The 27,047-nt window shown below is 50.1% G+C and overlaps 1 protein-coding gene across 1 annotated transcript in view; it reads left to right on the forward strand.

Moving 5' to 3' along the window:
• BAZ1A (bromodomain adjacent to zinc finger domain 1A) overlaps positions 1 to 27,047 on the forward strand; it is a 510,573-nt gene that overhangs the window by 294,901 nt on the left and 188,625 nt on the right. The window contains exon 15 of the mRNA XM_086936946.1: positions 2,867 to 2,971. Coding sequence (XP_086793072.1) covers positions 2,867 to 2,971 — 105 coding nt within the window. The remainder of the gene's footprint in view (positions 1 to 2,866; positions 2,972 to 27,047) is intronic.

A 27,047-nucleotide genomic window follows, 5' to 3' on the forward strand; every position in this document is an offset into this window, starting at 1 on the left:
ACTTGATGGAGACACTACTACGCTACTTTCTTACTATATATGATACACGTTGGGTCACTGATTCACCCTCCCGGTTGCCCCCACTCAGTGCTCTCTCTATACTAAAACACTGGTATAAGCCTTCCACACACCCAAAGTGTACCTGAACACCTCTGTAGTGGGATCAATGACTTGTGCCGTCTTATACTACCTGTTTACCTAACTGTTTACTGATATGTTACCTGACTGTATATTGATATGTTTTATGTATGTTATTATTTTCCTTTCATGTTAGTGACTACTACATTGCTCCCATTACCCCTGTTCATTCCTACTGCCATGTCACTGTGAAGCGCTCTGATATCTGTAAGGATCTTGTTCGCGCTATATAAAACTTTGAATAAATAAATAAATACTCTCCACAGTTGTCTCATCTGGCTCAGAGCATGTGGAAGTGGGCCATTCAGAGAAACATCTTCCTCATGGCCGAACACCTCCCAGGCAAGGACAATCAGTTGGCGGACCTGCTCAGCAGGTACAGCAACCAGATGCACGAGTGGGAGATACATCCATCAGTACTCCACCCGTACTTCCTAAGGTGGGGTCATCCAGCGATAGACCTGTTCGCCACGAAGGAAAACACCAAATGCCTAAGCTTTGCCGCCAGGTTCCCACAGTCGCAGGGCAATGGGATATGGATGAACTGGTCAGGCAAATTTGCGTACGCTTTTCCCCCAGCACCTCTAATACCGCTGGTGGCACGCAATCTGAAGCAGCACTCGATGACTCTCATCTTGGTTGCTCCGACGTGGGCTCGCCAACCATGGTACACCACGTTTCTGGAACTGTCCGTGGTGCAGCATCAAAGGCTGCACCTCACACCCAGGCTTTTGACGCAGAGCCATGGCGACATTCCGCAACCAGATCCGCAACAGCTCAACCTGGCAATCTGGCTCCTGAGGTCTTAGAGTTTGGCTACCTCAACTTACCTCCTGACTGTATGGACATAATCAGGGAGGCAAGGAAGCCCACCACCAGAGCATGCTATGCGGCGAAATGGAAGCGGTTTGTCATTTATTGTGCAGACCACAACATTAACCCGCTTGATGCCTCTATTCAGGACATCATTTGTTATCTCTTACATCTGTACAAATGTAATCTAGCCTATGCTTCCATTCGTAAACATCTATCCCCATTGGCTGCTTATCTCCAAAACAGATAGCACCTCTCACTTTTCAGAGTGCCTGCCATTAGAGCCTTTCTGGAAGGACTCAAACGAGTCATTCCTCCGCGGACGCCACCTGCTCCCGAGTGGAACCTAAATGTGGTCGTCACCAGGCTGATGGGTCCCCCTTTCGAACCACTGTATTCCTGCGAGATTCAGTTCTTGACATGGAAATTGGCTTTCCTTATAGCGATTACATCGCTGCGACGAGTTAGTGAGCTCCAGGCACTAACTATCCAAGAGCCATTTATTCAAATTCATTCCAACAGGGTGGTGCTTCCCACTAACCCTAAATTCCTTCCTAAGGTAGTTTCCCAGTTCCATATCGACCAAACTATAGAACTACCTGTGTTCGTCCAAAATCCAGAGTCAGTTGCGGAAAGGATGCTCCACACACTTGACGTCAAAAGGGGCCTAATGTACTACATTGATAGGACCAAAGATTTTCAGAAGACGAAACAACTATTTGTTGCCTTTTCGCCACAACACAAAGGCAACCTCATTTCCAAGGCTGGTGTAGCTAGGTGGATCGTTAAATGTATTCAAATCTGCTATCAGAAAGCCAAGCGCACTCTCACCATTCCACCACGAGCCCACTCCACCCGAAAGTTGGTGGCATCCATGGCTTTCCTTGGAAATATGCCTTTGGAAGACATATGTAGAGCAGCCACATGGTCTACCACACACACATTTACCAAACACTACTGTGTTGATGTGCACTCCAAACAGCAGGCAGCTGTAGGGCAGGCTGTTCTAAAAACACTTTTCCAAACTGCTGCAGCTGGCACAGGCGGCGCCGATAATGGAGGGACTGCTATGTATTCTATGCACAGATATGAATTCAGCAGCCCACATGCCTCGAACCGAATATGCTACTTACCAGTATGCATCTGTTCTTGGCATGTAGGGCTGCTGACATTCATATCGCCCGCCCTCCTCCCCGGCGCCTGTAGCGGCTGCAGCATTCACACATACTTCTAGCATGGTCATCATTCACATAGTTTCACTCCATCTTGGCCACAATGGCAAAAAACAATCTGGGGATGGAGTCGATGCCCATGCGCACTGTAGTCCAGGGGAGGAGCCACCTATCTCGTGATACTTCGAAGACTCTTCCAGGACAACAATGTGCGATCATCCGGACCCAACACTAGGCGGCGATCTATGCACAGATATGAATGTCAGCAGCCTTACATGCCAAGAACAGATGCATACTGGTAAGTAGCATATTCGTTATTGTCGAATGTATTCACTTCCCTCTATCCGTGATTTTTTTTGCATGTGTCGAACCTGTATACATGTTTTCCCTGTAAAGCGCTCTGATACCCTAACGGGTCACATTTGCGCTCTATAAAACCTTAAGTAAATACATTAATAAATAAATACAGGTACCAGGGGTGACAGGAAAGGCGGTTCAGGGGGGCAGGCACCTACCTTATCTTATAGTGAAGTCCGCATAGGATGCTGGACTTGACCGTTAAGTACCTTGGCCTTGACTAGATATAGAGAGAGGATGTTGAGTTCTAGTAGTTGAAACACTTAAATGTTGCGCACCCTGGCCCAACTGCTACTGCGCAATGAGATGTGATGCTTTTTGATACTGTCCTCCAAGACGATTCTTAGGCTGTGGCAGTAATTGCAGTTCTTCCTTTGCTTACTTAGGATTCGTAAGCGTAAAGAGGAGAAGCTGAAGGAACAGGAGATGAAGATGAAAGAGATACAAGCAAGACTAAAGGAGCACGAGAACAGAGTCTTAAATGAAGCTGGGTGAGTAGAAAGACTTGAGAAATTAATCCTGATGTTTGCATTTGCCCTTTCAACGCGTTTGTGAGTGTGATTGTAGACTGCTTGAAAATGTTAGAGCTTCGGCTCTGTAGGCAGGAATTTTAATGTAGGTGGGCTGAACAAATGATGAATACAGTGCACTCCTCTTTCTTACTGAAGTTCTGGTAATGGAAGGAGGAGTTTTTAAATACATGACAGCAATGGATGGCAAACGCATTAGGGCAGAATGGGAAAAAAAGCATTTTTCTTCATTGTCTTGGCTCAGTCAAGTGATATTTAGAGCACTTCCACAAATTGTACCACTTGAAGGACAAGATGATATGAACATCTACAAAGAGGCAATTTTACGGATGGAACAAATATTTAAGCCATCAACTAACATTGCTTTAAACCGACTCAAATTTCACACGAGCACAGAAGAAGGGCGAGTCTTTCGATTTTCTAACAGCTTTGAGGTCACTGAGCATGCTTTGTAATTTTGGAATAATGACAGATGAAATGATAAGAGACCAGGTTATTGTACATGTGAGAAATTAGAAACCGCAGTGCAATTATGGGTCGTGGGAGATCCCTAATTGTCAGACTATCTCACCTGCAAAGGCACTGGAACAGTCTGAAAAATGGATGCAAACCTGTTAAGAAAACTAGTATGAGTGCGGAAAGTGTTGAAGTATGTGTGATGAAGCGTACTGATGGGTTGCAATCGAAGTCTCCTTTTTGGTATACTGGAGCAAGAGTAAACAATGCTGGTAATGTCAGAAGGTACGAGAAATTTGATAAGCAAAATGCGTATTACAAGTGTGGCAGCATGTGAGAAAGTGCCATCTTTCTTGCATTGGTATGCTCCCACTTTTTGCTGAATTGCTGATGTGCCTTGACTGAGTGTGCCATGGGTTCCTGCCAACCAGGTGCCCAGGGCCGGTGTTCCTTCCCTGAAACTGTGTTGAAACTAAAACCCAATTGGCATCTTTGGCCACCTGACGCGGATGACACTCAACTAATCCTTTCTCTCACCAATGACCCCAGCACCGCCAAAACTAACCTACACGAAGGAATGAAAGAAGTTGCCGAATGGATGAAACAAAGCCGTCTAAAACTAAACTCAGACAAAGCAGAAGTCCTCATCTTAGGTAAATCTCCCTCTGCATGGGACGACTCCTGGTGGCCGGAAGCCCTCGGAAATGCACCCATCCCGACAGACCACGCACGGAACCTTGGCGTCATCCTGGATTCTTCACTCTCTATGAACAGACAAGTCAGCGCCGTATCCTCTTCCTGCTTCAACATTCTTCGCATGCTCAGAAAAACATTTCGCTGGATCCCCACCGAAACAAGGAAAACAGTCACCCATGCCCTGGTCACGAGCCGACTGGACTACGGAAACACCCTCTACGCAGGTACCACCGCTAAACTCCAGAAGAAACTACAACGAATCCAAAACGCCTCAGCCAGGCTCATATTAGACATCCCACGCAACGAACACATCTCTGGTCACCTTAAAGACCTCCACTGGCTACCCGTCAATAAGAGGATCACTTTCCGTCTGCTCACCCGCGCACACAAATCACTCTACGACATCGGACCAGATTGCCTCAACTCTCGACTGTCCTTCTACACCCCCTCCCGCCAACTTCGATCTTCCAGCCAAGCCCTCGCCACTGTACCTCGCATCAACAAGACCACCATGGGAGGCAGATCCTTTTCATACCTGGCTGCCAGAACATGGAACTCACTCCCCGCTTACCTTCGCCTCACCCAGAATCATCTAGCGTTCAGAAAACAGCTTAAAACGTGGATTTTTGACAAATAACCCTCCCCCCTTCCTAAGCGCCTTGAAACCCTCTGGGTATGTAGTGCGCTATATAAATTTTATGACTTGACTTGACTTATGCCACCCTTAGGGGCCCTGTGCCCTGACAACCACATACTGCCTTGCAGGCGGATTGTCTAGGTGCAGAACTAAAACAGTCAACATGGCACACATCCCTTTGTGCCATGCCCACAAGCTCGCTGCCCTGGCATCCATCAGTCTCCCCTCTAGCTGGGTGCCCTACACCAATGGTGTGGGCACAGGTGCATAAGCTCTGTGCCCCTACAGTGCCAAGGGCCATTCCTGGGCACTAAGTGCAGTGCTGCCATTAAGAGTATATGGTGCTGGGAGGTTGTCATTACGAACTCCACAGCACCATGATGGCTTCACTGAAGACTAAGAAGTTTGATATCAAACTTCTCAGCACAATAAACTTGCACTGATGCAAGTGTGGGATTTAATGTAAAATGCACCAGAGGGCATCTTAAAGATGCCCCCTGAAACCTAACCTACAATCCCTGTCTGGTCTGAGGCTGCCACACAGCAGACATGTTGCTGGACCCCTGGGTGGAGAGCCCCCTCTCACCTGGGCCTGCAACAATGCACATCCTGGGCGAGGTGCTAGGTCTCCTCCCCCAGGATGGGCAGCGGGAAGCTTCAAAGGCATGCCGCCTTTTTGAGCTTCTCCAGACCACTTGCTGTACTCAGCAACTGGCCCCCACCAGTTCTGACCCCCACTCTGGCGGGAAGACTGGTGGGAAACCCTACGTCAGGAAGGGGGCGTGCCAGCCTGTTGACGTGTATTTAACAAGGACCCCCTGAAAGAATGGATACGATGGTTCCTAGGTCAGGGAAAACAAGGCTTTCGACAAAAAACAACCTAGGCAACTAATGTTTTAAGACATACAACAATATATAATATATAAGGACAATTGGCTACAGCTTACTGCAAAAATACTTATTTTATTATTGGTTTTAGACATTTAGGAAAATCAATGACACAATGCAATTAAAAACGAAAAAATGACAGAATTAGAATCATATATAATACAATGTCAATAGAAATCATACATTCAAAACATTTTATATGAACACAGGTTAAAAAGATTAAAAAATAAGTGGCACAATAAGTCTCTACGCGCGTTTCGGCGAACCAGCGCCTTCTTCTGGAGCAGCCACGTAAACTCTAAAAAATACATACAGAGAGAAATCCATAATTATACATTGATAATTTAAAAACAACAACACAGTATCGCTAGTTATAACTTAGTAGCCAATTCGTACCTTTTCTAATCACAATGATCATACACAACTTTGATAGGATTATTTATCCTTTTCATTTCCTTGCAGTATCTAGGAGCTTATCATTAGGATAAGGGGTCAAGGGAGGACTGATAAAAACAGACTCAATCTCTGTTCATCAACAAGGATTTATGGGGAACTGATGCACAATGAGTGAACACATGTACACTATAGGCAAATGTGCCCCAACGGTTACTGTAACCTTTTGATGTATTCCCTAGATTGCCACAAATTGACTCATTGTGCATCAGTTCCCCATAAATCCTTGTTGATGAACAGAGATTGAGTCTGTTTTTATCAGTCCTCCCTTGACCCCTTATCCTAATAATAAGCTCCTAGATACTGCAAGGAAATGAAAAGGATAAATAATCCTATCAAAGTTGTGTATGATCATTGTGATTAGAAAAGGTACGAATTGGCTACTAAGTTATAACTAGCGATACTGTGTTGTTATTTTTAAATGATCAATGTATAATTATGGATTTCTCTCTGTATGTATTTTTTAGAGTTTACGTGGCTGCTCCAGAAGAAGGCGCTGGTTCGCCGAAACGCGCGTAGAGACTTATTGTGCCACTTATTTTTTAATCTTTTTAACCTGTGTTCATATAAAATGTTTTGAATGTATGATTTCTATTGACATTGTATTATATATGATTCTAATTCTGTCATTTTGTCGTTTTTAATTGCATTGTGTTATTGACTTTCCTAAATGTCTAAAACCAATAATAAAATAAGTATTTTTGCAGTAAGCTGTAGCCAATTGTCCTTGTATATTATATATTGTTGTATGTCTTAAAACATTAGTTGCCTAGGTTGTTTTTTGTCGAAGGCGTGCCAGCCTGTGCCAACCCCACCCCTCAGGTGGAGGAGGCGAGGTGAAGCACGACTCCGGGCTCCGGCCATCTTTAAGATGGGGAGCTCTGCCCAATCACAGCTAGGCTCCTGCCCCCCTCCCAGAGGAGAGGAGCAGGCTAGGGGGTGTACCCACCCCAGGACAGGGATCTATTGGACCCTGTACTTGCCCTACCTGTAACGCCCCTAAAGTCAGTATTTAGGGGGTCCCTGAACCGTCCTTCCTCAGCTCCCGAAAGAAGATCAAGAGGAAGAAGACCTGCCGTGCAGCTCCTAACAGGACGACAACAACTGACTTGGCCCCAGCCCTACCGGCCTGTCGATCCTTGAACCTGCTCCTGCCTAAATTCCCAGCGACTCCTGCGGACAGTAACCTTGGGACACCCAGAGGACCTGCCTGCCTAGACCCTCCTAAAGACTGGGACTCCCATTAGCAGAGGCTCTGCTGCAACAACTCCCCCCCCCCCCCCCCCTGGTGCCAGCCAGGAGGCTCCGGACCAGCCCACTCTGCACCCGCCAACCCGGGCCGTGGCCATCTGAACCAAGACCACAAGGACGTCCCCCTGGCGACTGGGACCCGAAGTCCAGTGCCCAAAGACCCTCCTCGACGAACTAGACGACGCCTGCAGACTCAGAACCAGGGGACACCCCAACCGCGACCAGCTGAGGGTAAGCTTTTCCGACACCCAAAGACCACCCGGAGCCCTACAGCCCCCTGTGCCTCCCTTTGGGGTACCTACCTGTGCTCCAAGATCCGACTTACCTCTCGAAGTGCTGGTCGCCCTTGGAGAGTCTCCGTCCCCGAGCCTGCAGCCTTTGTTCCTTTTTGACCTTTCCCATTGGATAACATTGAGCGCCCGACGGCTCAAAAGCACCCTGCACCCAGCCGCCCGAGTGCCGCTGGCTGTGCCACCTTTTTCCTACCCTACTTCCCCCTTTGCCCTGAGCAAGTGACCTGGAGCCCAGCTCCCACAGCCGCGTGGCCTGCTAGCCAGCAGCCACCAACCGGAGGCCCCCTTTTCCTCATTGGATAACATTGGGCCTAACTACCTCTGCACCCGGCCGCCCTTGTGATGCGGAGGGTGAACTAACTCTACCTACCTGACCCTGGGGGACCCCTGAGTCTATGCCCAGAACCTTAACTTCACCAGCCAAGTACTCACCTGGAAACCGGTAACTCACTTACCTGCCATTGTATAACATTGACTGGTTTTGGCTCGAAAATGTTCTTAGTGTGAAGTTTTGGTAACTGAAAATATTCATATAAAATGAGCCGAATTCCAAAGTACTCACCTGTGATCAGTGGTGAAGTCAGTACTGTACCTTGCAGCCCAGTACTGAACCGCAAAAGTAATCCTTACCGGGTTTACTAGTAATCTGTATTTTCTCCATAGGAACCCATTGTCTGCTTTTCTATGAAATTTCTTTTAAGTGTCTACTTTTGAAAACTTGAAATATTCTTTAAAAATTATACGAAACACTGAAATGCAAACACCTACCTGTTTTAAGTTAAGACCCCAGTGCTGGCCCTAGGAGCCCAGTACTGGATTACAAAAGTAACGCAATCGTACTTTACCTGCAACCTGAATTTTCTCCCTTTGAATAACATTGGCAGATTTTCATTGAAAAGTTTCCAAGTGTGAACTTTTAAACCCGCTTTATACTCATGAAAATTCACTACAGTAACTAAAACGTTTTTGATAACTTGGTTTCAGCTTAGACCCCAGGACTGAATCTAAGATCTAGTCCTGGAACTACTAAAGTAATCTGTATTGTAATCAACTGTACTTATATGATGAAAACCCATTGAGCTCAATGCTAAAGTGTGTTTAGATTTGTGTTGCCTACTGCATCCCCTGTATCTATTGTGTTCACAAACTTCATTGCTTCCTTGAAAAGTAATTACATGAGTACTCCTATTGAGAACAGTATATTTTCATACCTGTTGGTTCTAGAAATAAAACAACCGTATCTATGGATATAAAAACCATTGGCCTGGAGTTCAGTCCTTGAGTGTGTGAAACCATATACAACAAATGCTTTACACTGTCCTCTGGTACTGCCTTACTGCTCGACCAAGCCACCACATTTGAGAGTAAGGTCAGTCCTGACTTTAACCTCTGTTATACCTCTGAGGTTTGTGGACTCTATACACACTGTACCTTATTCTGGTCCAGTATATATAGAGCCACTTTCTCACACTGTGCCCTGGGCACCCCCAACCTTTCTGCTGACTGATGCTGGAGTTTACTGATTTTGACTGACCCTGGGCTCTGCCTAACCAGGCCCAGTGCTGAGCTGAAAGGAACACATAAGAATACAGTTAAAACACCAGGGTACACTATGGTATGGTGGGGTACCCCTGTAATTGGCATGACTTACCCCCTAAGCCCCTTGTATATAATGGTGCAGGGGATTGAAACTACCTAGAAGTCCCCAGTACCCTGAGGCATGGCAGTTTAGAGGCCAGCAGCTTTTTGCTGAAGCCTGAGGTCAGTTTAAAAGCAGCACTGGGTGCTAGGACTGCTTTTAAACAGTAAATGTTGCCCAAACTCGACTTTGGTGGTAGGGTCACCTAAAAATTGAAAACCTACAATGTTTTGGCATATTACGGACCCCCAGGGTCTCCCCTAGGTATCCCAGGGGTGGAGGGTCAGTTTTGCAGCGTGAATCTTTCTGGATTCACTATGCTGTGCATTATTCCGCGATCTGGTTGTTGGGTCCGGATTCGTAGTCTTTTTTCTCTTTTTTTTTTTTGTAGCCCAGGTGGGCGTCGACGTCCCACCATTTGGTGCACCTTCGTGACGTCGGCACACTTCCTGCGGAAGCTCCCACCCTTGGGCGCCATCTTCAGATTCTTTTTTCCGCCGTTGGCTCTGGATCGTCGCATGAAGCTCCGGAGAAGTTTCAGGAGAAAAGAAGGAAATACACCAAGTTTTTGAGAGAAAAGGACCAAGGAAAGTCGGAGAAGAAGACCTCCTAGAGCCAGAACGAAGAAAGAGGAGAAAACCTCGTGATATTCGACGGCCAAGGAGAAAGCGCGCGCAGGGGGCCCCCTGAGGGAGCACATGGACAACACTCCATTCAAGTTCTGCCGTAATTGCCACCACAAGTACGCGCTGAAGGACCAGCATCCGGTCTGCAACCTCTGCCTGCCGATCGACCACTCCAGCGAGGATTGCAACGCCTGTTCAATCTTCACGCCGAAGACTTTGAGAGATCGAGAGAGACAGAGGGTGGCCCACCACACGATGCAAGGGAAAGGGACCACGCCGACCCTCTACCAGCTGGGTGCCTCCTCCGACGAAGAGGAGAACATCGCCGAGGGACCAGATGACTTCACGGTCGCAGAGACCGATGTGAGACCTTCAAAAAAGGTAGGAGAGTCTACGACCCCGAAACCCAGACCGGGCCTAGAAAGCCTGAGGGAGAACCCCGAAAAACAGAGGCTAAGTCCTCGAAAGGAGCACCGGCGACGAAAGTTTCGACGTCCGAAGCTGCATCCTCCGAAAGGCCCAGCGGATCCTTCGAAAAGGACTCCCAGATGGCAAAGACCAGCGAAAAGCAAAGGTTGTAGAAGCAGACCCTCAGAAGGGACCCTGGAGCGAGAAGACACTCAGAATGGCCTCGACGTCGAAGGTACCGTCAAAGACCAGCCGAAAAGCTCGACGCCGAGCAAGCGGCAGAGATGGAGAAAAAGAGAAGGAGGCTCGAGGCCGAAATGGAGTATGCTCCAGAGGAAGAGAGACTTCGACGAGAAAATGAAGAACTACTCGATTCCCTCGAAGACCGCTGCGGCCGCCGAAGAGGTAGAGGTGCAGGAGGATTTCGAGGCCGAGGAGCCTCCGAAAACTCCAAACCCCACAGATGAGGTAGAAGAGGAGGACTTCTACCGCTCGGAAGGAGATTACCTTCGCCAGAGCTACTACTCAGAATCCTCGGTGTAGCTAGAGGAAGAATGGCAGGATCTCGAGGCCGATAACCCCGAGGAACCTGTGGAGACGTACCCTTCGAGGCCTTCGCCGCCGGACGACATCGGGGCTTACTATGAGGTCGTCAAGAAGGCTGCAACAGTCTACAATGTGAAACTGGAGGAGGAACAGACAAAGGCAGACTTCCTGCTAGAAACTTTGCTCCCCTCACAGACGAAAAGCAGTTTCCTGCCCATGCTAAAGAGCGTCACGGCCCAAGGGACTGAAGCCTTCAAGGAACCGGCTACATGCAGGTCAGTGACCCCGAGGACGGAGAAGAAATACAAGTTCTCCGACGACCCCCCTTATATCAAGGGCACCGTGGCAGCTGACTCTATAATCGCGGCAACGGCCAGGAGAAGGGCCAACGTGCCAACCACATCTGGGCCTCCACCTGATAAGGAAAGCAGGAGGATGGACCTCACTGGAAGAAAAATAGAAAGAAATGCTGCTATGCATTGGAGGATGGCGAACTCCAATGCTCTCCTGAATAGACACCAATATCAGCACTGGGATGAGATGAGCCAGTTGCTCAAACACATGCCTGAGGAGTACAGGCAGAGGGCAGCCCACCTCGTGGAGGGAGGAAAGGACATAGCGAACGCATGCCTGAAGACAGCCCTAGATGGGGCAGAAACATCAAGCAGGCTGATGGCCATAGGTATCACTGAGAGAAGGCAGGCCTGGCTCAGAATATCAGGCTTCAAGGCAGAAGTGCAGAACAACATCCTGAACACCCCCTTCAACGGGGAGACGCTGTTCGGAGCATCAGTGGATGACAAACTGGCTCAGCTGAAGAAGGACAATGAGACAGCCAATCGATGGGAGCCCTACAATTCAGGGGGATGCGGAGAGGCACCCCCACAAGGAGACCAAATGGTAGAGGTGGAAACCAGCAATCACATTCGCAACAGTCGCACCACCATGGTGAACAGAGTGACAACCAATGGCACCAGGGTCAACAGAGGCAGAATTGAAACTCCCAGAATAGGGGCCAGTCCTTTCGAGGGAGAGGAAGCGGACTGGGCCAGAGACGGAGAGGTGGTGATCAACCCCCCCAAAAGTGACTCCATGAAGGAGGCGCTCACCCACCCAAACCCTCCGGGGGGAGAGCACCAACAGCTAAGGAGAGGCTCACACGGACACAGCTCAAGAGAACACACAACACCAGTAGGGGGAAGGTTGAGATTTTTTCTACACGAGTGGAGAAAAATAACCACAGACAAGTGGATACTAAACATTATACAGCACGGATACTGCATAGAGTTGGAAAGATATCCACCAAACAGAAAGCCAAAGAGAAGGGGTCTCAAGGGCAAAGAACTGCAGTTGCTCCAAGAGGAAGCTCAAGAACTGCTCCTCAAAGAGGCCATAGAACCAGTCCCGCACAGAGAACGGAACAAAGGGGTGTACTCAAACTACTTCCTAGTACCAAAGGTGGACGAAAGCCTAAGGCCCATCCTGGACCTACGGTTCCTGAACACCTACGTAAAAACTCAAAAGTTCAAGATGACTTTCCTGCAAGAGGTGATCCCACAAATAAGGGCCGGGGACTACTTGTCCACCATAGACCTAAAAGACGCATACCTGCAATCCCCATGAACAGGAAACACAAACACATGTTAAGATTCAAGGTGAACGAAGACCACTACCAGTTCACAACCCTGGCTTTCGGACTCAAGTCAGCGCCAAGGGTCTTTACCAAATGCCTCGCGGCGGTGGCCGCACACCTACGAAGGGAGGGTATACATGTGTTCGAGGCATGTGGGCTGCTGAATTCATATCTGTGCATAGTCCGCCACCTAGTGTTGGGTCCGGATGATTGCACATTGTTGTCCTGGAAGAGTCTTCGAAGTATCACCAAGATGGCCGACGGAGCAGGAGCTTGCTAAAGAGCTCCCGGTGCTTGGGATCCCACTTGTTGGATTTATCCCTGTCAGCACCCACCGCTCCGTGGAAACCGACTACATAAGAGTAATAGGATTACAACCAGCATATTTTTATTTTTATTTTTATTCTCCCCACCTTGTACGGCGGAGGGCTGACACCCACTCGTCTCTCAATCCGGATCGCCTCCATCGCGCTGCTGGACTGTGCAGCTGAAGCCCCGGGAGCCTGCCGAGCCTCCTTCTCCCTGCGGACCAGTGCTGTGATCGGCAGAGGAGCCCCCGCGGCGCCGGAGGTCAGAGAGGCCCCCTCCCGCCGCTTCATGGATGAGGACACAGGCTGTGGTGCCGGGAACAATCGCGCTGCTGGACTGTGCAGCTGAAGCCGACCACCCCGCTGCACCGGAGCACCTGAGAGCTGGCTCTGGGCTAAGCGGCCGAGGCTTCCTGCGCCCGCCTCAAGGCGCTGGTCTGGAGACACAGGCTGTGGTGCTGGGAACAATAGCGCTGCTGGACTGTGAAGCCGACCACCCCGCTGCACCGGAGCACCTGGGAGCCGACTCTGAGCTAAGCGGCCGAGGCTTCCTTCGCCCGCCTCAAGGCGCTGGTCTGGAGACACAGGCTGTGGTGCCGGGAACAATAGCGCTGCTGGTCTCAAGGCGCTGGTCGAGGCCACGAAGCCGGACCCCTCCCGCCCGCCCCACAGCACCGGAGGATCAAGAGAGCCCCCCCCCCCTCCCGCCCGCTTCGAGGCGCTATCGCTGAGTGCTCTGCCTGGTCGTGACGAGGCCACGAAGACGGACCCCTCCCGTCCGCTCCACAGCACCGGAGGATCGAGAGAACCGCCCCCCCCCCCCTGCTTCAAGGCGCTGGTAGAGGACACGAAGACGGACCCCATTCGCCCGACCCACAGCACTGGAGGATCAAAGGAGGCCCCCCCCTCCCGCCCGACTCAAGGCGCTGGTCGAGGCCACGAAAACGGAGACGGACCCCGCCCGCCCGCCCCACAACTCCGGAGGACTGAGTGAGCCCCCCCCCCCCCCCCCCCCGCCCGCTTCAAGGCGCTATGCGTTGGGTGCCTTGCCTGGCCGGAACCGCTGGGTCATCGATCAGAATGAGGCCATGACAGCGCCCCCGGAGGTGTGGCGCCACTGACCGGTGTAGCATATGAAACGAGCCCTGGAAAACGGGAAAACGAGATCTAGGGGGCCGACAGGAGCCTGCCCCCACCGGCACTGGGCATGGATTCTCGCTGAGGAGTCACCCCACCGCTCAGGAAACACAGGTTTGGATTTCTGGAGGTAGTCAGTTTGAGGTCACCCTGGAAGGTTTGGAGCCCTGCGGCAAAAAACGCACAGCTCACTTATAACTGCCTTGAGACACTTGTCTAAAACACTGAATCTGCACAACCCTGCTGGCAAGCCTTACACGCTTATGGAGGCATAAGGTATTTATTTCAGCCCACCTGACTGCACACATTTTTAACTACCTCCTTGTTGCAATATGGCTGGAGCCATTAAACTGCACACACTTTGAGCTACCTCCTTTGTGCAAAATGGCTGGGGCCATAAAACTGTAGACATAAATCCCCTTCGGTATCCAGATGGCCGCGAGGCTCCCCAGTTTGCCTCCCCCTCGCATGACCAACAGAAATAGAGATAAGACTCCCTTCCAGCAAGCCATGAGCAATGCACAATGTACACCACTGGGCGCTACCACGTCGGACTATGATAGTGTCTGCCTTTCATAGTGGTACTATATTATATTACTATACCCCTTACTGTATCCAGCACTTTCATAGAGGTTCTATATTATATTACTATACCCCTTACTGTATCCAGCACTTTTCACTTTATCTGCACATGTAATGCACCGATTACTACCTCATATATTTGTGCCGTTCATAGTGGTATTATATTTTTATTTTTATATTCCTAACTGTATCCTGCACCGAGGGCTACCTCATATATTTTTTGCAGTTTATTGTGGTTTTATATTCCTAACTGTATCTGGCACTGATTGCTACCTCATATCTCTGTGCCGTTTATAGTGGTACTATACTTTTATATTTTTATATTCCTAACTGTATCCTGCACCGAGGGCTACCTCATATATTTTTTTGCAGTTTATTGTGGTTTTATATTCCTAACTGTATCTTGCACTGATTGCTACCTCATATCTCTGTGCCGTTTATAGTGGTACTATATTTTTATACTCCCAATTGTATCCTGCACCGAGGGCTACCTCATATATTTTTGCAGTCTATTGTGGTTTTATATTCCTAATTGTATCCTGCACCGAGGGCTACCTTATATGTTGGCCTTCTACAGTGGTATTGTATTTAGCGCCACCTGTCTCATGTGACTCATGTTATCAATTGTATCTGGCTATTGATTCATGTACCTCACATATTTTTGACTATTTCTGACTTCTCACTATTGCTCACCTTCGACCCAGGTATTTTACAGTTTGCATAGGTACCTTATTCCAGCATATTTTTAGTATTGTACGTCTACCTTATTCTGCATTTGACTTTTGTTTGCAAGTGTATTTCGCTACCGACACATACTCACTTCTGTCACTTTCGATTCAGGTTTTTTACTGCCTGCATAGGTATTTTATTTTATTCCTGCATAATTTTCTGCACTCATTACACCTCACTACCTCGCTACCCTGTTTACGTTGACGACTACCTCACATACCCTGGCTGTTACTTGTGTCACTGTTACCTGTGTCACTATTACTCCCGGCAACCGGCGTCTACTGGGCACCCACACGCCCCTACCTATTCCGTCACCATATCATGGAGCTCATCGGCAAGCACACATATAGAATCAACTACCCACCCGCACTCACCAAAAACGCTGCAAAACGCTTTAAACACAATCTACTGAGGTCCCACCCTGAAACCCCCTTTGCAGACACCTACTTCTCACCGGTCAATGGTGCCGTAAACATTGATATCATCTTCCACACCACACGAAGAGCTCAATGGAGAAAAACGTTCCTCTCCCTACTCACCGTCTCCAATGCTAGGAAATCCGCTCATGGCCGAACACTCACCATCACACCTTCCCAACTCTTCCCGGGCAGAACCACCATCACTATTTATAACAACGGGATTGTCCTTATCCAATCCACGGACAGGAACCTGGAACTACTAGACAACCTGTTCCCCACTTTCATACAGCACCTCTCCAAACCACGGACCCCCACTCACAGCACACACAGCACTCTCAGTCCTATCACCCGTGATTTCACAGCCCCTAATCACAACCATTCTCTCCTAGCTCAGCCCCTAAACGACACGCACCTCTCCTCTACCCCCGTCACCACAGTCATTCCTCCACTTACTGTAGCCACACCACATTCCTCACTCACAGACTCAGACCTTTCCCCCTCGCACACCAGCCACACCCCCCCCCCCACCAACATCTTGACCCCCACTCATACCACAACCATTCCACTCACCCCTGACACCACTTCCCATACCAACAACGCCGCTAATCTAGCGCAGCCCCAAAACGACACGCACCTCTCCTATACCACCGGCACCTTAGCCATGCTCCCATCCACTGCTGCTACCCCACACCCCTCAATCACTGACATTGATCTTGGCCCCGCATACACCAGCCGTACCCCCTCCCCCCATATTCCATCCCACATTCCCATTCTTGTCACCCAGGACATCACAGCCCCCACCCACATCCCGCCTAATCAAGCTAAGCATCTGATCGACAAGCTCACAGTTAAACCCCACCCTTTGTCCCCCCCCATTCTCAGCCCTCACCCCCACTCATTAACCAACCACGCAGAACACGCTACCCCTAACTCTTCAACTACGACTCCTCAACAAAGAACCGCATACAACCCCACCTCCCCCCCCATTCTCACCCCGCACTACCGTACATGCGCCCCCTCCACCACTAATAAACGCCCATCCTCCACCCTTCACTCTCCGCCTACCACCAATACTCTCAACCACACCTCCAACATCTCCCCGTTGTCACCCACGCCCGAACCTCCCATCCTCACCCCCACCACAACGACCGACCCTCCCATCCCCACCTCCAACACATCTCTCACACTGGACTGCACTACGACCTCCCTCCTCCAGCTCAAAGAAGACATGCACATCATCAAACAACATCTACTCTGCCTATCACAATCCAGTCACCCCTCACCCAACACCCTCCACCAGATCAAACAAGACATTCACATCATCAAACAACTACTCAGCACTCATCCCAGACAGCCCGCACGCGCCTCCACCATCACCTCCCCTCCCAACTGGTCCTCCACCCGGGTGGCGAACTCTCGCACTCGACTCCCACCGCACTGGACCACAATCCCTGTTCACAACCGCGAAAACCGCCCCCATCGCTCCTGTAATCCTCTCTCGGACCTAGACACAATCGCCCTCCTCCGCTCCTACGACCCAGCTCCCCATAGCAATACACCCGACACTCTCACTGCCATTCCCACGATTCACTCCAATCCCCTTAGACCCCCCACACTGAACAACAGAATAGCTATCCATAGTAACCTGAGTAAAGTCCCTCTCGCTCTAGAACCCCCTTCCTCCCTCGACACACCCCGTCTCAAATGCACTCTCCTCAACTGCAGATCAGCCGCAAAACACTCCTTCGCTATCGCCGATCTCATCCTAAAACTGGATCTTGACTTAATCATCATGACTGAAACATGGCTAACAGAATCTTCTACACCTATAATGGACATTCTGGTTCCCCCCAACTACCACATCACCAGACTTGACAGGACTGGCAATAAAAAAGGTGGCGGAATCGCATGTATACACAGGCGCAACCTCTCTGTCCTGAAAGTAACTTCCCCCTCCCTACCCTCCCCAACCTCCTGTGAATACATCTGCCTCAATATTATCAGTGAGGGCAAACCGATTTGCACTCTTCACGGCGTGTATCACCCACCCGGCGACAACCTTACCTTCTCCCAGCAAATCATGGATATGATCTCAACCAACTCCGGGCGACAACTCACACAAATATACCTTGGTGACTTCAACCTCCACTGGAACGATCACAATGATGCGGTGGTAAAAGGTCTGAAGAATTTCCTTAACGCCCTTGACCTCACTCAAATCTGCAATAGTCCAACTCACAAGAAAGGCTCTATCCTCGACCTTATCATCTCCAAAGAAGCCTCTATCCATCTCGAATCTATCCAACCCTGTGACTGGTCAGACCATCACATTATCACATTCTTCATCAATGTAAAAGTTAAATTTAACCCTGTTCAATCCGCCAGGCCCAAAATCTGGAAAAGAGACATGAAAAAACTAAACTCAAACCCTCTGCCCCCCAACAGCTGCAATTCACTACTTCCTCCCACTGGCGTTAAGGACGTCCAATCCTTGACTGATCACTATCTTAATACTATGTCCTCAATAATTAATGAAGTCGCACCCTTGCAGCTAAAAAAAGCCTCCGCAAAAATCTCCAATCCCTGGTACGACGGGAGTCTCAATGACGACAGACGCGCCATGCGAATGGCAGAGCGCACCTGGAGATCAGCTCCCTCTGCACTGAACCTAAAAACCCTGAAGAAAAAGAGAAATGCCTACTTCAGGAAAATAAAACGCTCAAAATCAGTCTTCTTCAGCCGTCAGCTTGACCTAGCCAAAAATCGTCCGAGAAAGCTGTTTGAGCTTATCCGAACGCAATCCAAAGAACACCCCCAACCTCTCAACACTATGGGTGAAGCTCCCTCCTGTGAAGACTTCGCCTCTTTCTTTATCCAAAAAACTGACAATATAAAGAATGACCTTCTCATGGATGCAAGCCGCTACCCCAAACCCCTCTACATAGCACCAACTAAACCAAAAAACAATGCCATCTGGTCAACCTTTGTCACCTACACGGAAGAAGAAATTGGCAAACTGCTCAGCACACTGAAACCTTCCAACCACCTCACGGACCCCCTTCCTGCTAACGCTGTCAAAGCCCTTACCCCGTCGCTCCTTCCACTCTGGACTAAAATCATTAACAGCTCACTTCAACAAGGGTCCATTCCCGACTCCCTCAAAGTGGGGCAAGTCACGCCCTTGCTAAAGAAACCTACAGCCGACCCCTCAGACCTCAACAACTACCGCCCCATCACCAACATTCCGACTCTTGCCAAACTGCTGGAAAAATGCGTACAAATACAATTGTCTAAACACATTACTCAGTTTGATCTTCTCAACTCTCATCAATCAGGCTTCAGAGCAAATCACAGTACTGAAACTGCTATGACTCACATAATCGATGACGCCCTCCAAATCCTAGATAACAACGATACCTGCCTCCTAATCCTCCTTGATCTCTCCTCCGCATTTGACACCGTCAAACATGAGAATCTACTCGACCTATTAAACACAAGAATGGGCCTATCTGGAACTGTGCTCAAATGGTTCACGTCCTTTCTGCATAACAGGTCGCAGAAATTCAAGAGCAACAACTTGATGTCCGCGCCAAGACCTGTATCGCTAGGCGTACCACAAGGGTCCTCCCTATCCCCAACTCTGTTCAACCTAGTTATGGAACCTCTCACCACCTTGCTACAAGAATCCAATGTGCACTTCCACATGTATGCTGATGACACCCAACTTTATCTCAAACTTCAATCACCCAATGACATCACACTCTTGAATTCAACGATCAGTAGCACCCAATCCTGGTTGGCCGCTAATCATCTCAAACTTAATGCCCTCAAAACAGAGTTCCTTTTGATCTCACCTCCCGCGAAGATCACTACCGCACAAATATGGCTTAAACACCTAACGGCACTCAATGTTCAACCCACCATCGTGGACTCAGCAAAATCCTTGGGCATAACACTCGACACCAATCTCAGCATGCAGGAACACATCAACAAAGCAACTAAGGGAGCAAATTTCCAAATCAACACCCTTAGGAAACTTAAACCCTTCCTTCCAGCCAAAGATTTCCAAACTGCGGTACAATCACTTGTCATTCCTCGAATAGAATACGGCAGCACCGCCCTCTGCGGTCTCCCCCAAGCTACTACGGCACCCATAAGAGCCTCTTTAAACGCCGCAGCGAGACTTATCACTGGATCAAAAAAACACTCACACATCTCCCCTGACTTCAAATCCCTGAACTGGCTGCCTTTTGAAGCCAGGATACACCTGAAAATCGCTTGTCTGACACACAAGGCTGTCCACCTTAGCTCACCTAGATACCTCGCTCAGAAGCTGACGATTTCTGGAGGATCCAGAAACACTAGAGGCACAAACAATCTTTTGCTAAAGCCTAAAAGATTCCGCAAAGAAAAAACCTACAAACGCTCTTTCTCAGGAATGGCTCCCAGGATTTGGAACTCACTCCCCCCTGAAATCAGACTCATCCCATCTACCATTCTTTTCAAGAAAGAAGTAAAAGCGATCCTCATGGCTAAATGCACCTGAAACACTACTGGGGATCAACTTCAAAGACTCAGTGCTCATCTGTACTACTTGTTCGAACCCTTTGCTTTTCTGTATGACTTTGAAATTGACTACTTGATTGTTTATGATATCATTTCACTGTACTTTTAACACTATAGATGTTTCTGTGTATATTCTGCTATTCACCTATGTAAAGCGCTCTGATATCTGCGAAGATCTTGTTCGCGCTATATAAAACTTTCAAAATAAATAAATAAATAAAATATCACGAGATAGGTGGCTCCTCCCCTGGACTACAGTGCGCATGGGCATCGCCTCCATCCCCAGATTGTTTTTTTCCGCCATAGGGTTCGGATGTGTTTTCGGTTCCCTCCTTCGGAACCGATAGTTGTTCGATTTTACTTGAGACCAAAAGGTCTTTAGGCTGGGCGTCGGTATAGTTGCGTTCGGGTTCTCTTACTGACTCTCAGCTCCAATATCCTACTGCCCTTCCACGTGCTTCGACGCGGACGGGCCTACACTACCGTATTTGCGATGGAGCGGACTCCATTCAAGAAGTGTCCGCTATGTCACTCGAAATATTCGCACCTCGACGTGCACCCTGTGTGCAACACATGCTTGTCACCGGATCACCGTGAAGACACCTGCATGGCGTGTTCAAAGTTTAGGAGTAAGAAAACTTTGAAGATTCGCCGGGCCAATCGACTCCAGGCACAGTTGTCGGCTTCGGCACCCCCACCTGATGACATCTTTCAGGAATCGATCGAGGAGGAGGCCGGCGTACAAGAGTCGGACTCTGGCCCCGCGTCCGAGGAAGAGGCCTACGACGCGGACGAAGAGGCCTGCGACGAAGTCTCCGGTGAGGTAGGGGACGACGAACTGATTTGTGCCGCGATGGGAGATAGCTCAGAGGAAGAGCATCCCCAAACGGACTCCGGGGTTTCCCCCCGTCATACGGCCCAGGTTGAGGGATCGCCTTCGGGCCTTACCCGAGATCTTACTATAAGTCCTACGTCCCCGCCTCCGGGCCCGGTCACGGACATTTCTGGCAAGAAACCGAGAGTGAAGCCAACCGGTCCCGCACCCTCGGATGCGAAACCGAAACCGAAACTGGCGTTGGTAAAGAAGGTTCTGGAGGCGTCAACTTCCACAAAACCCAAAATGGCCGACTCGAAGAGCCACGCCAAGATGGCCGACCACAAAAGCCGCGCCAAAATGGCCGACCCGAAGTCCTCTGGGTCGGCACCTAAGGTGAAGACTTCCGACGCGGCTGCGTCGGCACCGAGAGGGGTCGCGGACCCGAAGACGGCTTCGAAGAAGCGTCACGCCGACGGTGCGACAGGCCAGGGGGCGTCGGCACCGAAGAAGAGGCCTGCCGGCGACCGGGCTCTCGGAGACGAAGAGTCGCTCGAGACGGTTCAGCCCTCGGCATCCCTTACTAAGAAGGTGGGAGAATCCTTGAAGCGGATCCAACAGTACACTGTGGTTCCCAGCCAGGACACTGTCGTGCCTAGGCCCACGCCGAAGCCTGCCAAGGAACAAACGCCCATCCGTTTTACCCTTCCTCCCAAGTCGGCGCCGAAGGCCTTCGCGCCTAAGCAGAGCGGACATTCTCAGGAAGTATTGACGCCGAAAGCTGCCTTGGTGGTATCGAAGCTTCGGCTCCAACCGCTCGCGGTGGAGGAACGTCGAGAGGTGACAATCGACGCCAACACTGGAAAATTGTCGCTCCTCAAACGAAAGATTACGTCGGAGCCGCCATTGGAACCTTTTAGGATTCCACTTAAGAGCAAAAAGTACTCTGCGGACTCTTCGGCTCTGATGGAACCTCTGTCTCCACAAGCCATGGAACGCTCGCCGGACCATTCCCCAGTGCCTGAGGTGGACGAGGAGGACGACGAGTACAACTATCCTGCGTACTCGGATCCGGACGAGGAGCAGGTGCCCTGGGCGGCAGGAGGCGACACGGACGACCTGCAGTCAGGTCAGGACACTCAACTTTTCGCCACAAAGACGTCCCCGACGGAGGACTCGGCGGCGTTTAATGCATTAATAGAGAGAGCTGCAGCGAACCATGACGTCGAACTGCACTCAGACCCTGTGGATGCGGACTTCTTGGTCGACACCTTCTCGGTAGCCGAAAAGCAAGTCAAGACGCTACCTATGCTCAAAGGGGTGCTGAAGCATGCACAGGAGGTATTCAAGGAGCCCACCCGGGCGCGGGTGGTCAATCCTCGCATCGACAGGAAGTATAAGGCGGCGCCCACGGATCCCACGTATATTAAGGGACATTTGCCATTGGACTCCCTGGTGGTGTCCAACGCTCGTAAGAGGGCGAATTCGCAGACTACTGGTGATGCTCCTCCCCCAGACAAAGAGTCAAAGATCTTTGAGGCATCAGGCAAACGCATTGCTGCACAGGCAGCAAACATCTGGAGGATTTCTAACACCCAAGCCCTGCTTGCACGTTATGATAGGGACCATTATGACACATTAGAGGCCATCCTACAACACTTGCCTGACCAATACAAGGAGGCGGGGGAGATGCTCATTCAGGAGGGTAAACTCATTACTAATGCATCCATCAAATGTGCCCTAGATGTAGCAGACACTGCCTCCAGGGCTATCAATACAAGCGTGTTACTCAGACGCCATGCCTGGCTTCGAATTTCTGGGTTCAAGCCCGACATACAAACCACATTACTGGGTCAGACGGTGAATCCTGACCATCTGTTCGGCCCTGAGGTGGATGCCTCCCTAGAGAAAATGAAGAAAGATACCGAAACGGCCAAGTCTATGGGGGCTTTACAAAGTCAGCAGTTTCGGGGTGGTTCTTTTCGCCGCTCCAATTCAAGAGGCACCTCAAGAGGCCAGGCATCCCAGTCCACGCAATACTACAGGGGTAACACCCAGTCCTCGTATAACAACAACAAGGGCAGGGGTGGCTACAGAGGCAATAATATCAAGGGCAGAGGACGTGGAAACAATGCCTCCAGGTCCACCGCCTCCAACAAGCAGTGACGTCTTGTCACTTCCCCCCGATCACACAACACCTGTCGGGGGGAGACTACAGCAGTTCCTGCCGGCGTGGAGGTCCATCACCACGGACAGGTGGGTGAGGTCTCTTATCCAGTACGGGTACTGTCTAGAACTTACGTCCATTCCACCGGACATACCGCCAAGAGGCCGTGCTATGTCCGACGAGCACTTGACCTTGTTGCAGCAAGAAGTACTAATCATGCTGCAAAAAGGGGCGATAGAGCTCGTTCCATTGCAAGAACGGGGAACAGGGGTTTACTCCCTGTATTTTCTAATTCCCAAAAAGGACGGATCACTCAGGCCGATCCTGGACCTCAGGCCCCTGAACTGGTACATCAACTCAGAGCACTTCCATATGCTCACATTGCAGCAGGTGCTTCCCCTGCTTCAACGGGGGGACTTCCTAGCCACGCTGGATCTGAAGGATGCCTATTTCCATATTCCCCTGCATCCTTCACACAGGAAGTATCTCAGATTCAAGATCTTAGACCAGCATTACCAGTTCAGAGTCCTGCCGTTCGGGGTCACCACGGCACCAAGAGTTTTCACCAAATGCCTAGCGACTGTAGCAGCGCATCTCCGTCGCCAGCACGTCCATGTCTTTCCATACCTAGACGACTGGCTTATTCAGGCAAAGACGGAACAGCAGTGCGTAGACCACGTGTCACGCACCATTCACCTCCTGCACGATCTGGGATTCTCTCTGAACTACCCAAAGTCCCATCTCCAGCCCGCCCACGTGCGACAGTATCTGGGCGCGACAATCAACACTCTGGCGGCCACTGCGCAGCCGAGTTCAGTGAGAATCGCCGGTATCCAGGCGCTGATCCAACGATTCAGACCCCAGACCTCGCTTCCGGCGAGGGTGTTCATGCAGCTGATAGGCATGATGGCCTCCTGCATCTCCATTGTCCCGCACGCGAGACTACATATGCGTCCGCTTCAGGAGTGCTTGGCACGTCAGTGGACTCAGGCTCATGGGCAACTGACAGACCTAGTGTTGGTGAGCGGTCGGGCTTACAACTCTCTGCATTGGTGGAATCCACAAAACCTTTGCAAGGGCCGACCATTCCAAGAGCCTGTCCCACAGATCATCCTGACAACGGACGCCTCTCTCCAGGGATGGGGAGCGCATGTACTCCATTACACAGTGCAGGGGCTATGGACACTTCAGCAAAGGAAGATGCACATCAATGTGTTGGAACTGATGGCAGTCTTCATGGCCTTAAAGGCGTTCAAAGTACATCTGTGCAACAAGGTCGTGTTGATCCGGACGGACAACATGACGGCCATGTACTACATCCAGAAGCAAGGGGGAACACACTCTCCACAGCTGTCTCATCTGGCTCAGAGCATGTGGAAGTGGGCCATTCAGAGGAACATCTTCCTCATGGCAGAACATCTCCCAGGCAAGGACAACCAAATGGCGGATCTGCTCAGCAGACACAGCCATCAGATGCACGAGTGGGAGTTACATCCATCAGTACTCCAACCGTACTTCCAAAGGTGGGGTCATCCAGAGATAGACCTGTTCGCCACAAAGGAGAACGCAAAATGCCAAAGCTTCGCCGCCAGGTTCCCACACCCCCAATCACAGGGCAATGCGATGTGGATGAACTGGTCAGGCAGATTTGCGTACGCTTTTCCCCCAGCGCCTCTGATTCCGCTGGTGGCACGCAAGCTCAGGCAGCACTCGATGACTCTCATCCTGGTTGCTCCAACGTGGGCTCGCCAACCGTGGTACACCACGTTTCTGGAACTCTCCGTGGTACCGCATCAAAGGCTTCATCTCACTCCCAGCCTTCTGACGCAGAGCCATGGCGACATTCAGCACCCAGATCCGCAACAGCTCAACCTGGCGATCTGGCTCCTGAAGTCCTAGAGTTTGGCTACCTCAATCTTCCTCCCGATTGCATGGACATCATTCGGGAGGCAAGGAAGCCCACTACTAGAGCTTGTTACGCGGCTAAATGGAAGAGATTTGTCATCTACTGTGTGGACCACAGCATTGACCCGCTAGATGCTTCCATTCAGAACATCATATGTTACCTTTTTCATCTGTATCGATGTAATCTAGCGTACTCTTCCATCCGCATTCACCTGTCTGCTATGGCAGCATACCTCCAGAATAGGCAGCACCTGTCTCTCTTTAAGGTCCCTGCTATCAAGGCTTTTCTGGAAGGACTCAAAAGGGTCATTCCACCAAGGACTCCACCAGCTCCAGAATGGAACCTCAATGTGGTTCTTACAAGGCTGATGGGTCCTCCCTTTGAGCCACTGCACTCTTGTGAGCTCCAGTTTTTGACTTGGAAGGTTGCGTTCTTAGTAGCAATTACATCGCTACGGAGGGTAAGCGAGCTGCAGGCGCTCACCATCCAAGAACCTTTCTTCCAGGTACATGCTAACAGGGTGGTGCTCCGCACTAACCCTAAGTTCTTACCAAAAGTGGTCTCACATTTTCACATAAACCAAACCATTGAATTGCCGGTGTTTTTCCAAAACCCAGAGACGCTGGCGGAGCGGATGCTCCACACTCTTGATGTGAAGAGGGCCTTGATGTATTATGTGGACAGGACAAAAGATTTCCGCAAAACCAAACAACTTTTTGTTGCTTTTGCCACTCAACACAAGGGAAACGCAATCTCCAAAGCAGGAATAGCTAGATGGATAGTAAAGTGCATTCAGATCTGCTACGCTAAAGCAAAGCGCACTCTCACTATACCACCGAGGGCCCACTCCACTAGGAAGTTGGGGGCCTCTATGGCGTTCTTAGGTAACATTCCCTTAGAAGACATCTGTAGAGCAGCCACATGGTCTACCACTCATACTTTCACCAAGCACTACTGTGTAGACGTGCATTCAAAACAACAGGCAGCTGTTGGTCAGGCTGTTCTAAAAACGCTTTTTCAGACTGCTGCAGCTGGCACGGGCGGCCGCCGCTAATGGAGGGACTGCTATGTATTCTATGCACAGATATGAATTCAGCAGCCCACATGCCTCGAACTGCAAATGCTACTTACCAGTATGCATCTGTTCTTGGCATGTAGGGCTGCTGACATTCATATCGCCCGCCCTCCTCCCCGGCGCCTGTCGCAGCTGCAGTATGTATTCATATACAAACATATGCTCATAGCATGGTCATCACTCACTTCTTCACTCCATCTCTGCCTATGGCTCAAAACAATCTGGGGATGGAGGCGATGCCCATGCGCACTGTAGTCCAGGGGAGGAGCCACCTATCTCGTGATACTTCGAAGACTCTTCCAGGACAACAATGTGCAATCATCCGGACCCAACACTAGGTGGCGGACTATGCACAGATATGAATGTCAGCAGCCCTACATGCCAAGAACAGATGCATACTGGTAAGTAGCATTTGCAGTACCCCTACCTGGACGACTGGCTTGTGAAAGCAAGCTCTTACACGAGGTTCAAACTTCACGCAGAACAAGTCACAAGAACGCTCACGAACCTGGGCTTCTCCATCCACTGGAGAAAGTGCTCCATGGACCCAGAACAAGTGAAAATCTTCCTGGGAGCCCTGATCAACACGGTCGAATGCAGAGTAACACCCAGCGAGAAGAGAACACTCAGCCTGCTGAGGGAGAAACGTCACTACCAGAGGGGGCAAGTTCTGACAGTGAGGACGGTGAGCAAGATCTTGGGGATGATGGCGTCATGCATCCACCTGGTCCCCAATGTTCGTCTAAAGATGAGACCACTACAGGAGTGGCTGCAACAGCAATGGTCACAAGCAGAAGGGAGTTGGGAA

Source organism: Lissotriton vulgaris, chromosome 9 (genome assembly GCF_964263255.1).
Source record: "Lissotriton vulgaris chromosome 9, aLisVul1.2, whole genome shotgun sequence".
Lineage (NCBI taxonomy): Eukaryota > Metazoa > Chordata > Amphibia > Caudata > Salamandridae > Lissotriton > Lissotriton vulgaris.